Consider the following 13,680-nt stretch of genomic DNA (forward strand, 5'->3'; position numbering starts at 1 on the left):
GAGGAGTCCCCAACCCGGAGGGGCTGGGCAATAATTCCTGCTAATCTGAGCATCCTGAAATATGGACGAGGTCAGGCCTGGGACAGTTCAGAGGGAAGCAGGAGCATTACCAGGGCATGTTTCACACAACAAACCCCTTTGCTGGCACCAGTTAAAGGTTGCATAACCGTGCCCAGTATGTCTTATTTATTACTGTTGTGTTAAATGCTCAACTTGCCTTCAGATCATGGATTACTCCACATCCTTTGAATTTTTCAGCTTAGCCTCCTTCACCCCTTGCAGATGAACGACCGTTTAGGAAAAAGAAATCTTTATTTTATATTTTTTTTGTATACTTGTACACAAGTAAAATAAAATGCATATCTATATATACTGCAATCTTGTGAAGAAAAAGGCAGCATTCTTTAACAAATCCTGCCCGTAAACATGGTGTGATGGAATGAGTACGGAAAAACTGCAATATTCATAAACATAGGATTAAAACAGCATCAAATTCATTACCTCTGCATATGGGAACCTGCAACATTGTTCAGTGTGATGGCGAGTTACAAACAGATTTTAGACATTCTTTTCAGAGCATTTCTTACACTTTTTTTTTTTCCTGTAAATAAACCATATTTCTTTACCATCTGCTGTAGCAAAAGCTGCTTTGTGGGCAAGTGCAGTTCCGAAGACCAAAGGTATAATTCACAGGTTTCAGGACAAATAAATTATGTACATCTCGGTGTTTGTCTTTTTTGTTTTGTGGGTTTTTTTGTTTGTTTGTTTTTTTAATAAAGGCATCCAGTTAACTTTTGTGTAACAAAGCTTTCTCAGGGTGGATGGTAGTTTTACTTTTGTTTGCAACATTTATGGAGGTCAGCAAAAGTCTAGTATTAAAGTGTCATCAACCCAGGAAAAGAGTTAATTTTAGCAGAATAACAGTAAGCTCCACACCAAGGGGGGGATCAAAAGGCTGAGGCTGAGCTGTAACGTGGAGCTGTTCCCTTGCTGGGTGAGGCGGCACTGGGCCTTTGATCTGTTCTTTTTAGAGCAGCCCTGCCTCTTTTTGGTTGGAACTGTGGAAGGTTCAATAGGCTCTAGAAATTCTGGCCTCAACTTGGTCAAAGGAGGGTCTACAATGCTGGGGAAGGTCCCAAAGGGGGAATCATTTATCTGCTTGTTGCTGCTGTTTTTGGAAGGGTCCGTCTCCATATACTTGGGTTTGGACATGTTCTCCTTTTCCTTGAGGTGGTTGTTGGACGAGCGGCTGCTGTGGGAAGAAGGCCCTGCCTTGCCTTTTGCTTCATAAATAAAAGACTTATCTGTTTCTGGCTGGCAGCACTTGGAGGAGCCATCGTGGGAACCGAGAGGGGGAATCCCAGTTGGGAGTTTCCCCGATCTGGTTTTAGTGCTAAAGACACTTGTTCGTATCTGGTTGAAGGAGTCAACACACCCTTCCAGGTCGGAGCTCTGGAGCCTTTTGAGGTCTCTCCCTGCCAAGCGAGGGGGGAGGTGGCACTCCAGCTCCGAGGAGGATCCTTTAAACTGCTTAAACCAATTCCAGAGGGAGCGGGCCTGGCAGTCGCAGATCCACTGGTTGCCGTTGAGGCGCAGGTACTGCAGGGACACCAGGGGGGCCATGGTGTCCCCCGTGAGCACCGTCAGGTTGTTGTTGAACAGGTACAAGGTCATCACCTTCCCGAGGTCATGGAAGGCCCGCCGGTGGACCAGGCTGACCCTGTTCTGGTGCAGGAGCAGCCGGTCGAGGTTGATGAGCCCCCGAAAGACGTTCTCCGACAAGCTCTTGATTTTGTTCCCGTGCAAAAACAGGTAGGTGAGGTTTGCCAGATCTATGAAGGTGTCATCCAGCAGGGTCTGAAGATTATTATCCTGAAGGTAGAGATATTGCAAGGAGAACAGCCCTCGAAAAAGCCCCGTGGAGAGCTCCAGGAGCCCACAGCGATCCAGGTGTAAGGTGTGGAGATGAACAAGCCCCCGGAAGGTGACGGGGTTGATGGATTTCAGGTTCGTGTTGTCACTGAGATCCAGCTCCTCCAGTTTGTTGAGCCCATAGAAGGCTCCAGGCTCAATGAGGCTGATGTTGTTGGAGTGGATCCAAAGGATGGTCATGTTGCGGCAGGAGGTGAAGCTGGTGGACCTCACTAGGGTTATCCTGTTGTTGTGCAAGAAGATGCGCTGGCTCTGGATGGGGATCTCCGTGGGGATTGCTGTCAGTCCCTGCTGCTGACAACTTATTGTAATCTTGGGTTCGCTGTAACATACACAGGCCCCGGGGCAAGACTCCACTTCTGACTGGATGTTCAAGCAAAGCACCAAAATTAGCAGTTTGCTTCCTAAAGGATAAAAAAAAATAGTATGTAAATTAGGCAGGGTCATGGGAGAGCTTCTCTCTGCAGATAATAGAGGAGCCTGAAATCACCCCTGTGAGTGTGTCACCACCAACCACAAACAACATATACCAGGGGAGCCAGCAATTAAAATGCATAATTACAATGTTCCACCACTCAACTCAATAGTTTAAATCAATATACACTTGTAGAGATGAAGTCTGAGCACCTCCTCGGCCTTGCACACTCGGGAGGGCTCTGACAGCCAAGGGGAAAAAGAAGGATCATCGTCATCATGGATTTGGGTCCTGGATGCACATCCAACACAAGCCTCGTTCCACAGATCTCACCTGGGAGCAAAGGCACTGCCTGCTGGGGGCCATTTCTCTCTGCCATGGGCACACTTAGACCAGTTCACCTGCACCCACTGGGATGTCCCAGGCAGCTCTGAGTGCCATCCCAGCAGTGCCACCAGCTCCTTGCTTTTCAGGACCATTGAACCACTCTCTGAAACAAGCAGGTGTCCCCACATTGCTCTCGAAACCTAATTGTGACTTTCCCCAAATAATTTTGGACTGATTTGGTCTTTCTGGAAGAAATAACTGTGAGAGATTCCCAGAATAACTTTCAGGTCAGACCTGCCTTCAGATGTCTCAGAGCCAAGAGCATCCTTTCCTTCTCTTGGTCAAAACTTTAAGCCACATGTTCTTGCTTCCCTTCCTTTCTCTCCCTTTTTTTTTTTTCCTTTGAATCTGTGCAGCCACCAAGGAAGAGGAGGAAACAGCATGTTTTTCCACAGAGGGTGATGCTGTTGTAGGAGGAAATCACGTGCAAGGCTTGATTCAGAGATTCCACAAAGGATTCAGGGATTCTACAAAGTTTGCAAGGCAGGAGTAGATTCCATGTGTTCAGGCACGCAGGCAGCCCGCCAGGGCTGAAAAGCCCCTGAGAGGAACATTTTTCCATAATGATGCCCCAACTGCTCCCCAGGAGCTGGGCTGCCCTGGAATCACAAGGGAGTATTTTGGTTCGCCAAATTCCCGAGCCCCAGCTGGGATGCTGGGAAAGAGCCTGGAGGAAGGGAAGGGATGGGCAGAGCATCATCTGCAAAGGGACCTGGGAGGGAGAGTCAGTGGGAACCCACAGCTGTGAAACCTGGCAAGAGAGCTGCTCTTTGTACCCGTGGTGGGAAGGGAGGCAGTTCCAGCAGTGCTTTACCAGCAATTAGCAGCAAGTGCTTTACAAGCAATTAGCCCTTCCTCCAAACCAGATCGGGAGCTAAAACCAGCGGGCAGCACCCGGAGCAGCAGCAGGCCCCATTTGGGAAATCCCACGTGTGAGCAGAGACACGTGTGTCTCCTTCCCAGCTCATCCCAGCACCTCTGGCAAGAAGACACATCCCTCCCCATCCCCGGGGATCTCCAGCCCACGGGCAACAGCGGCTTTGCCTCCTCGCTGTTGTGGGATTTCCTTCCTTGAAAGACTGAAAATATTGTTCAGGCACGTTGGTGCCTCATTACAGTGTAAGGTAAAACAGCAGAGTTCAAAAAGCCGGGCAGGAAAGCAGGACGCTGCCGAGCGGGCTAAGGTGGGAACACTGGAGGGAGCACAGTCACATCCAGCCCCGCCGGCCCCCCTCCCTCAGAGCCTGCACGGCAATCGTGTGGCTACTGAAATCACACCACCTCTGCAGCAACAGCACCTCCAACACCAACGATAAGGGATTAAATTACACGGAAATCTCAGCAAACTGTTTACTGAGCCAACAACAATCAGAAAAGCCAAGGCAGGAAAGTCGCTTTTCTGCAATAACGGATCCCAGATCTGGGTTTCAGTCCAGTCAAAATGATTCACTGTGTGTGGCTGATAAATCTGTTGTGATCCAACAGTCCAATATAGGCAGCAGACTCCTATGTCTCATAGTCCACATGGGAGAAAAAGAACAGCTCAGCATGCAGAGATAATTTGAGGCTGATATTATTAGCTGCTGAGCAACCCTGGAAGGCAGCGTGTTGAGTGCAGTATTATGACACATTCTGGCTGGCTTGTCATGTTTTGACATGTCACGTCCCATTGTATGAAGCAAAGGAACACAAGACAACTGAAATTCCCTACTGGAGACATGTCACACCAAGAGGAGCCTCGTGGGAAATTAAAACAACGCTGGCAACTCTCTGGCCAGCACATTTCCTATCCAGCTGATAATGAAAACCCGTGGGCAGAGAAGTAGGACTTTCTGGAGCCTCCTTCTTCAGTTCCATGTTTCAGGTGATGGGGGCGGGGGTGGCACCAGAGCAATGGGATTCACCTCACTAAGCAACACCACCCACTCCAGGAAAACAGCGCTCAGCCTGGGCCACCACTGCTGCTCCCCCTGCCAGGGCCCACGGCCCACCTGGGGAAATCCAGCCACAACCTCGGTGATCCCACATGCCTTAGGAATATGTGACCCAGGGCTGGGAATGCAAACACATGTTCCTGTGCAAGAGGAATCGCAGTCAACACTCCCATTCCAGCTTCAGGCAGGAGAGGCAAGTGCATAATAAATACATGGATACCTGGAGGCAGGAGGAGAGAACAGGGAGCAGCCAGCAGAGAACGAGCCCTACATGGGAACAGCACCCTGTTCTGTGCACCCCATCCTGGCAGCACCCTCTGCATCCCTCGTGCCCTGAGCCCACAGCACCAGCCCTTTCCTATGGACAGAGCTGCCAGGGCTGGGCAGTGAGGTCCTGTTCCAGCTCCTGGGTGTGCACAGAGCTGGACACACACTGAGCTTCTGCCCAGCACAGAGAGGCAGAAGGGAAGGGGCACATCCTGCTCTGCTCTGAGCCATGGCTTTCCCTGTCCCTGCCTGGGGGCTGCAGTGACTCAGTGGCACTGTTGGGAGCCAGTGGAGCAGCACAGGGACATGAATTACAGGCAGGTCCAGCCTGTGTGCATTCATTAGGGACCTGGTGCTCATGAGCTGCCTGGATTAGCTCCTTCCACCACAGACAGTTCTGTCAATCAGCCCCCAAGGCCTTTTTCCAGTGAGTTTCCCACCGTGCAGCTCAGCCCTGCCCTGATCTGTGACAAAGCTCAGCACCAGCTGGTCACAGGGTCCCCGGGCAGGCAGGGCCAGAAGGAAGTGCAGGAGGGGGTGACAGCCATGGGAAGCCACGGTGACCCTTTCCTCCCCAGCCAGACCAGGGTGTGTGTGGCAGAGACTGGAGGGCCCATGGCATGACTTTTCCCTGCTCCTCCAAGGCCTTCTCCAGCCCTGGTGCTCACCCAGCAGCTGTGCCTTGTGTCAGTGTGTCCCCAGCCACAGTGGCCACCAAGGGCCACGATCCATCCAGACCTTGCACGAGGATATTTTGATCCATGGAATTCCAGGCAGACCACCTTGCTGTTTCTGACCAGGGGCCAAGTGACCACTTCAGGACAGGGATGAGCACAAACAGGAAGGTTGCTACCTTAAAACAGTTTTAAGATGGTTTGAGGCCCAGCAGACCTGGTTCGGGTCTGGAACGAGCTGGAATATACCTCTGTATTTTCAAGTAATCTCTTTCTTTAGACCAAGCCCTGCAAGATCCATCCAGGCACACGGTGTCACTGCCCTGTGCCCCAGGGATGGAGCCCATCAGCTGGAAACAGGCACCTGTTTTGGGGCACAAAGCATAGCCCCAAGTGCCTCTGTGCTGGCTGGGCAGCACAGGTTGGTGTGGAACATCCCCTCCCTGAGCCTCCAGCACAGAACTGGGCCATGGCAGAGAGGCAGGAGCTGGGACACTGATCTGGGGACTCTATTGCAGTGTGTCCACAGGAACTGGCCACCCCAACACCCATCAGCTGAGCACAGGGTGCTCCACCTTCTTCTCTTCTCTCTGTTGGAATTATGTAACTTTCCGAAATAATGTTTAATTTGTTGGTTTAGCTCCTTAAGTTTCTTTTTTTCCCCAGGCTCTTATTGTTACTTCAATCATTAAATCACCAAAACTTTAAGTTTGTTAAACTAGCCCTGATAAGTTTCAATAAACAAAGCCTGAGGGAGTTGAAGATTGGACATTTGGGATCTTAAATTTATGGTCCTTCAAGGGCTTGTTGGAGTAACCAGAAGATACAGAGGAGACTCCCTGTCTGAGAAGAGGATGATAGGAGGACTGAAGAATGTGGACAAAATTAGCACAAGAAGCAAGAAATCAATAACCAATAGAGGATAGAATACTTATTAATGAAGAGAATTAGAAAACTTAGAACCAATGAATGTTAATTTCTTTATTTGCTAAAAATATATAAATAAGTGAAAAATCTTGATAGGTGGTGTGTGGAGCTGGAATGATTCCCTACAAACCCAGGCCAGAATAAAGAAATGCTGCTTCCTAGTACTGAAATTACAGCCTTAGAGAGTTTCGTTCCTGATTTTTGGTGACATCTCCACCTCCCCTTGTTCCTCCTGTGTTTTCCTGACTTCCTGCTTTCCATCCTCCTCCCATCCTTCTCAACCACCATGTCCCAGGGCTTGTCCAGTTGAGGTGAAAGCAGCACCCAGGCAAACCATCTTCAAACCAGAGAGACTGGGACACCTCCTGGCAGTGCCCACAGCCTGTGCCCTGCCCTGTACACCACACTGCAGCTTCTTGCTCTTGGCACAAAGCAGAGGGGAAGGATGGAGACCTTCAGAGTGTGGCCAGGCAGAGGTGACACAGACAGACACAGCTTAAACCAGCAGGAGCAGTGTGAGTGTTGTGGGCTTCTGCTCCTTCCAGGGGGCACTGAGGATCTGTGATGCTGAGGGGTCCCAGTGGGGGCTGCCCTCAGCAGAAAGGTCAAAGGTTGAGGGAAAAGAACCCAGAGGCCCTGGGCAGAAAGAGCCCATCCACTCACAGCCTGGCTGGCACAGGCAGCAAACACCAGTGTTTGTGTTCCTGGAGCACTGGGCTCAGCTCTGCCTGTGGGCTCCTTCCTTCTCCTGGAAAAACATGCTCTGCTCTTAGGCCAGAAGTACAGGAGAGATTCAAGGCCAGGTTGGACAGGACTTGGAACCACCTGGTCTAGTGGAAGGTGTCCCTGCCCACGGCAGGGCGGGGTGTGGAACGAGATGGGCTGTAAGGTCCCTTCCAAGCCAAACCAATCCGTGGTTCTGTGATTCCCTGGTGTCACGGGGAGCAGGGAGGTCAGGAGTCCACTGTGTGCCCATTCCCAGAAGTACATGCCAAGCTCAGCACCCAGTGAGAGCATCCTCCCTGAACCTTCCAGATAAATCCCCCCCGAGCTCTGTATGCTCAGTGTGCTCCCACCACCGTCTGACACTGGACCCTGCACCACCTCAGAACCCTCCCTGAGAAAAAGGCTCCTGGCACAACATCCATCCCCTCATCTCTTAGTCCAAAATCATTCCTCCCTCCTTCAGAGCATGATTAAAACTTAACTCCATAGTTCCTGTCAAAAGCAAAACATGAAAGAAAATCCAGTACCTGGAACCTTCAGTCACTCCAAGACTTTGGCTTTGAGTTTAGCATTTGTTCCTCCAGGGCTTTCTTAAAAGCCAGAAGGCTCCTTCAGTCAAACTACTGCACTTCCCCTTTGCCATCTCTCAAGTGTTATGACTCATGGAACTGGGAAGCAATTAAAGTGGGTCCATTATCTGTCTTCCCACCAGTCCCCAGTGCCACCACATTGTCAAACGTGGCAATTAGAAAGAAAAGGCTCCGGGGGCCTCTAACAGATGCTTTGCAAACTTTTTGAAGAGGCCAAAGTAAAATGCAATTTTTTGCACTTTCCAGAGCCGTGGCCTTTCTCTGTTGCTCTGCACTTGTCTCTATTGATTTGGAGATATTATAATGTGGCTTTCCTGCAGTGGAGGGTCAATAATCATTTGAATTCTCTCCTGCTTGGACATAAAGGGAGTACTTTACTACACAAAGCCTTTTGCTGATGCACACAGCATTTTGCCTTTGTTTATAGTAGGGACACACTATCGCTGCTGAATTCCCTGTTCAGAGTGGGCATTGTTTGAAATTCCGCCCGTGGCTCGGGAAGAGGCTCCGCAAAGCAGCTCCTGCTTTGTCCTGTGGCCAGAGGTGGGGCTGTGCTGTCACTGTGCCCGTGCCAGAGGGAAGAGGGCAGCACTTCCATGCATTTCAAGACGAAGGTGAATTGAGAGGTGAATGAAGAAGGAGAATCGGTTCGGACCAGTCTCCTCCCATGCTGGAGTTTCCCTCCCTCCCTCCACTGCGGAGAGCAAGGATGGATCGTGATGGTGCAGCTGGAGTGGCTTTAGCGTGGGAAGGAGAGGACAGGAGTGATGCTCTTCCACCGCACAAAGACCTGGGGAAGCCACCAGTGTGACAGCTCCGGGACCCCCAGCAGGCAGGAGCAGAGCAGGTCCCAGCACAGCTCCCTCTGCGGAGCATCCTCAGGAGCTGCAGCAGGAAACCCTGGGGCTGAAGCAGGTCCTGGGGCACATCTGCATCTCCACGGGGTGTTGGGGTGTCAGACACCCCTCTCAGGCCAAACAGTCAGTGGGGTCACTGGCTGACCCTGGGTACTGGGTTGCTCCTGAGGTTCCACTGACCAGTTCAGCTCCATGTCCATGGGCTGGAGCTCCAAGTCCCAGCTCACACCAAAACGCCTCGTGCTGGTGATGAATCCCAGCTGGCTAAAAATAGGGAGCTAATTCCCTTTCAGACACTCTTGGGGGTCTGAGAGGCCAGCAGGAGAGCTGGCAGGTTTGGCACAGCTCCTCTGTGAGACCTGTGCTCTGCCAGCAGCTGGAGCTGGGTGGGATGTAAAGGGCATCAGGCAGCAATGTTCAGGCATCTGAACCCCACCCCTGACGTGTATAGGTACATCCTCTGATCCCACATCCTCTGGGGCTGCATTCAGATCCATTAAGCTTTGGGACTGTGCTGCTCTTCACTGCCTTTGGCAGCACAGCCTCTCTGGTATGTCCAGGCTCTCCCCTGAACAAGACACGATTTCAGCAGAAAAAATATCATCTGTGGTCAGGAATGAAAGGTCATTTCCGTGATGCATCCAGGCAGGGGAGGGAGGCAAGAGATGTGCCATTTCCTAACTTCTAGGTGTTCATCTTTTCCACCTAAATCATATTCCCTTCATGTGATTTTTGGACTTAATATTGGAGGGATATTTTTAAGGGAAGCAGGTAAAAGTGAGTTATATCATGTGCAATTCTTCGAATCCATCCTCACAAATCTCCAGGGGAGTTTGAATGCTGATTCTTCAGCATCACTTAGGGCTGAGCTAAACAACTCATTACGTGAGCTGAGAGCAGCACAAACCTTCTCTGGGGCAGCTCCATCCTTTCCTGGGATGTGCCAAAGCAGCTCCCAGTTCACAAGGCTCCCCATCCCTGCCAGGGGCTCTCCAGCACTCCCAGCATTTTGCCAGCAGGGTGGATTTAACCCAAGAACATTTGGGCAGGGTTATGCTTTTGGTGGTTTGCCAGCATCTCCCTCAGCAACAGCAGGGAGAGAAAGGAAAAGGTGCTGCTTAACAGTTTATATTTCAGCCCATTTAAATGAGAGTTTGATGAGCAAAAAATTGAAAGTCTCTTCTCTAACCAGAGGGTTTTCCTCCTGCTGAATTTCTAAGGCTTGCTGCAAGCCATGAGGTATGAAAGCCTCTCGAAGCAAAGGTCACCAGAAACCTTGAGGGGGGAAAATGTCAAGGGATTTAAATAGAGGAGTCATTGGGTCCCTGTTTAACAATAACACTGATATCAATTGTTACAGCCCAGTAATGCCCTAGGAGGCCAGGAAATAAGAACAGCCCTAATTCCAGTAGAAGAAGGTGAGAAGAGCTGCACAGGGCCAGAGAAGGGACATTCAGGCTGATCTGACACAGCAGCCACGGGCGGGAGGGCAATGCTGAATGTGGGACCGTGGCCTTGGCATCCTCTCCAAGGCCTGAGGCACAACTGCCCTGTCTCCTTAACACACTATGGAACCTTCTCTCCCCTCTCTCAGGATTTTTCCAAGCTCTAGGTCGCTAGGAATGCTGCTCCAGACATTTTTGCTGTACCTCTCTACATCTTCTCCTCTTGGCTGCAGGGGTGGGAGGACGACCCTTGGGATGCAACTGCAGCCTGGACTTCTGCAGTGGTTCAGATGGACAATTGCAGGGGTTCAGATGGACAATTATAGAGGCTCAGGTGGACTTTTCAGAGGTTTGGATGGATTTCTGCAGAAGTTTAGATGAACTTGTCAGAGGTTTAGGTGTCCTGCTCTGGCCCTGAGTTCCTGCACTCCACCTGCCACTGCAGCCATCAAGCTGAGCTTTGCAGAGAGCCCTCCACAAAGTCCCTGAGATCCCTCTGCTGAGTGGCAGCAGCTCATTTAGAGCCCATCGTGGTGTTTGTTTAGGTAAGGCTCCGGGCTGGTTGCCAGTGTAAATTACTTTGTGTTTATAAATGCTGAATTGCATCTGCCATCTCGTCTGTGGTTATGAATTTTACCGTGAAACCCTTTGCTGCAACAAATCATGTGCCCAAATATCCACTTCCCTTCAAGAAGAAATATTATCACAGCTCACTGTTGTGCCCAAACCTTAAAATGTAAGCTGGTTGTAAGCAGTGACATCGTCCTGATCCTTCAGCCAAGCTGCAGCAGTTCACAGAAATAGTCACGGAATCACAGAATCCCAGACTGCTCGGGGTTGGAGGGGACCTTAAAACTCATCTCATTCACCCCCTGCCACAGCAGGGACACCTTCCACTAGCCCAGGTTGCTCCAAGCCCTGTCCAACCTGGCCTTGGACACCTCCAGGGATGGGGCAGCCACAGCTTCTCTGGGCAACCTGTGCCAGGGCCTCCCCACCCTCACAGGGAGGAATAAATAAGCACTTGGCCATCCCTACCTGTGAACACAGGGTAAAGATGCTCCTTAAAATGGTTTTCCTGAAAAGAGGAATCAACTTTGCTCACTGCTTTGCGATGAGATTCTCCTGTTAGACATTAAAAAGCTGACCTAGTTACCACAGTTTCCTATGGATAGGCACAGGAAAATCCTATGGATATCCGAGGCCATGCCTCAGTGGGTGCTCTTGCCAGCCCTGAGCTCTGCCCCCTCACCTGGTAGGACTGTCTTTGCCAGTTCAATTGGTAGAAGCAGAATTTTCAGCAGTTCTTAATGTAATATGTGATAAATCTGTGTTTTCCTCCTGTCCTGTTTCCAACTATCTTTGGAACATCTGGAAGGGAACAGCTTCTGACCCTTGAAAAGGAGAAGATTATGAGCTTGAAGAAAACGTGGAGAATTCCTGTTTCCTGTAAAAAAAGGCCTCTTCTGTGCATTTATACTATTCAGTCTTGGCCTGATAGCATTCAACCCTGGGCCTTCCTCTGCAGATGGTGCAGGTCCCAGATGCTGCTGATTCATTCAAACTCTCCCAATGTTCCCCTTTTCTTCCTCAGAGTGAACTGATTTCACCACTGCAGAGGTGTGTCCCCTTTCAGGATGTGGTCATGTGTGGTTGGTTAGCACTGGAATAACCATGGATGTTTCAGCTCTCCCAAAGACATGATGCAAAGTCTTGGCATTGTCGTGGCCCTCTCTGATGTCCTCTGCACCATTGTGACACCTCAAAGGTCCCTGTACCACAGCTCCCCCAGGCATCTCAGCAGCAGCCTGTGCACTCAGCAGAGAACACTGGATTTGCAGGTGAGTTTGATACCTTCGCAGGCACCAAATTCAACACTCACAGCTGGAGGAGAGGCAAAAATCTCATGGAGACACCCAGTGCAGGGGACAGTGTGTGACAAAGGCAGGAATCCAAGGCAAATATCTGGTGTGGAAGTCAGATGAGAGACAGAAAACACCCTGTGCCCCAAGGGAAGGGGAAAGCACATGGCCTGGAATGAGTATTTGGAGTAGCTGTGGCACCCCCAGGAAATGAGCACAAAGGGGACAAGAGGATGGGCAGGAAGGTTGTAGGTTTGCTGCAGGACAGGGGGAGAGAGATCCCCTGGAGCCCGCAGGGACGTGCTGAACTCCTCAAATTCACTTATGAATCCATCACAGACAGCACCTCTGAGTACCTGCTGTGATCCCAACCCACCTCCCAGAGCTGCAGTGGGCACCTGCTGCCAAGCTGGGCTTGGCCACACTGAGCACAGGGAGCCAAGGAGGAAAAGGCTTCCATCCTCATGGACTAGGAGAACCTGGCAGGGGGTTTGGAATGAGGTGACCTTTAAGGTGTCTTCCAACCCAAACCATTCTGGGATTATATGAAATGTCACAAATGGCCACGGTGTTATCCCAGCTATCTATCACGGAATCATGGAATGGTTTGGGTTGGAAGGGACCTTAAAGCTCCTCCAGTTCCACCCCCTGCCACTGTCCCAGGTTGCTCCAAGCCCCATCTAACCTGGCCTTGGACACTTCAGGGATCCAGGGGCAGCCACAGCTTCTCTGGGCAACCTGGGCCAGGGCCTCCCCACCCTGACAGGGAAGGATTTTTTCCCTGCCACACTGCCTTTCCCAAGATTTATTGTGGCTAAATTCCTTACCCAGCTCAGTGTCATAGGTTTGAAACGAGATGTTGGAATTTCCCTTTTCTTCCCTAGGGTCCCGTCCCCCCATCCCCTCCATCTCTTTCTCCCGGGATGGGTGTGGGGGCGGAGCGGGGCAGGAGCGGGGACAGGGGAGGGCTCGAGGGAAGCGGTGGCTGCAGGAACAGCTGGGGGAGTCCTTTGTTCGGGGGCTTTTGGGTTGTGGTCCGAGACCGGACAGAGCAGGAGTCCAGTTTTTGGCCGCCTCTTTCTCTTTCTCTTTTCCTGAGAGGAAGTTTTTTCCCCACGGGACACCTCGCGGAGAACGACCGAGAGAGAGAGACCGACCCATCTCAGAGCGAGGTATTCTGCTTTCAAGACTGCCTGTGGGAAAAAAAAAGGGATTCCTTCATTGCTGGAAGGAATTTTGAACCGCCGGGACAGTCCTGCCTTTCCTCCACCCTCTCCCCGGGTTGCCGCGGGTTTCTCCTCCCCACCTGGGGATCTGGGACTTTGTTTTGTTTCTTCTGAAAGTTTTTGCTTCCACTGTTTGTTGCTTATTCCGATTTTGTTAATAAAAAGCTGTTTCTTTCCCTTTTCCACACTTCCACCTGAAGTTTCTTCATTTCTAAGTTGTAATCTTGTTAAACTAAGACACTCAGGAAATCCGAGCAGATCCCAGGTTGTCTAAGAAAGAGACTGAAGGAAGCTGTGCCCAATTCCCAGAGCATCACAAGTGGTCACAATCCTCATTTCCATCTTATCCAGATGGGATACAACCAGCACATTGCATGAACAGGATCATCTGTGATATTGCCACCATTCCATCCCCATGCTGTGAAGAATGAAGTGAGA

At 50.7% G+C, this 13,680-nt stretch overlaps 1 protein-coding gene across 1 annotated transcript in view; it reads right to left on the bottom strand.

Annotated features, from left to right (window-relative positions):
* Positions 1-293: 293 nt before the first annotated feature.
* The window catches only part of RTN4R (reticulon 4 receptor), an 87,303-nt gene continuing 73,916 nt past the window's right edge, over positions 294-13,680 (bottom strand). Inside the window, exon 2 of the mRNA XM_051774160.1 lies at positions 294-2,336. Within this exon, the coding sequence (XP_051630120.1) occupies positions 910-2,336 (1,427 nt within the window). The 3' untranslated portion in view covers positions 294-909. The remainder of the gene's footprint in view (positions 2,337-13,680) is intronic.

Source organism: Manacus candei, unplaced genomic scaffold (genome assembly GCF_025592945.1).
Source record: "Manacus candei isolate 608988 ecotype Guabito, Panama unplaced genomic scaffold, ASM2559294v1 h1tg000189l, whole genome shotgun sequence".
NCBI lineage: Eukaryota > Metazoa > Chordata > Aves > Passeriformes > Pipridae > Manacus > Manacus candei.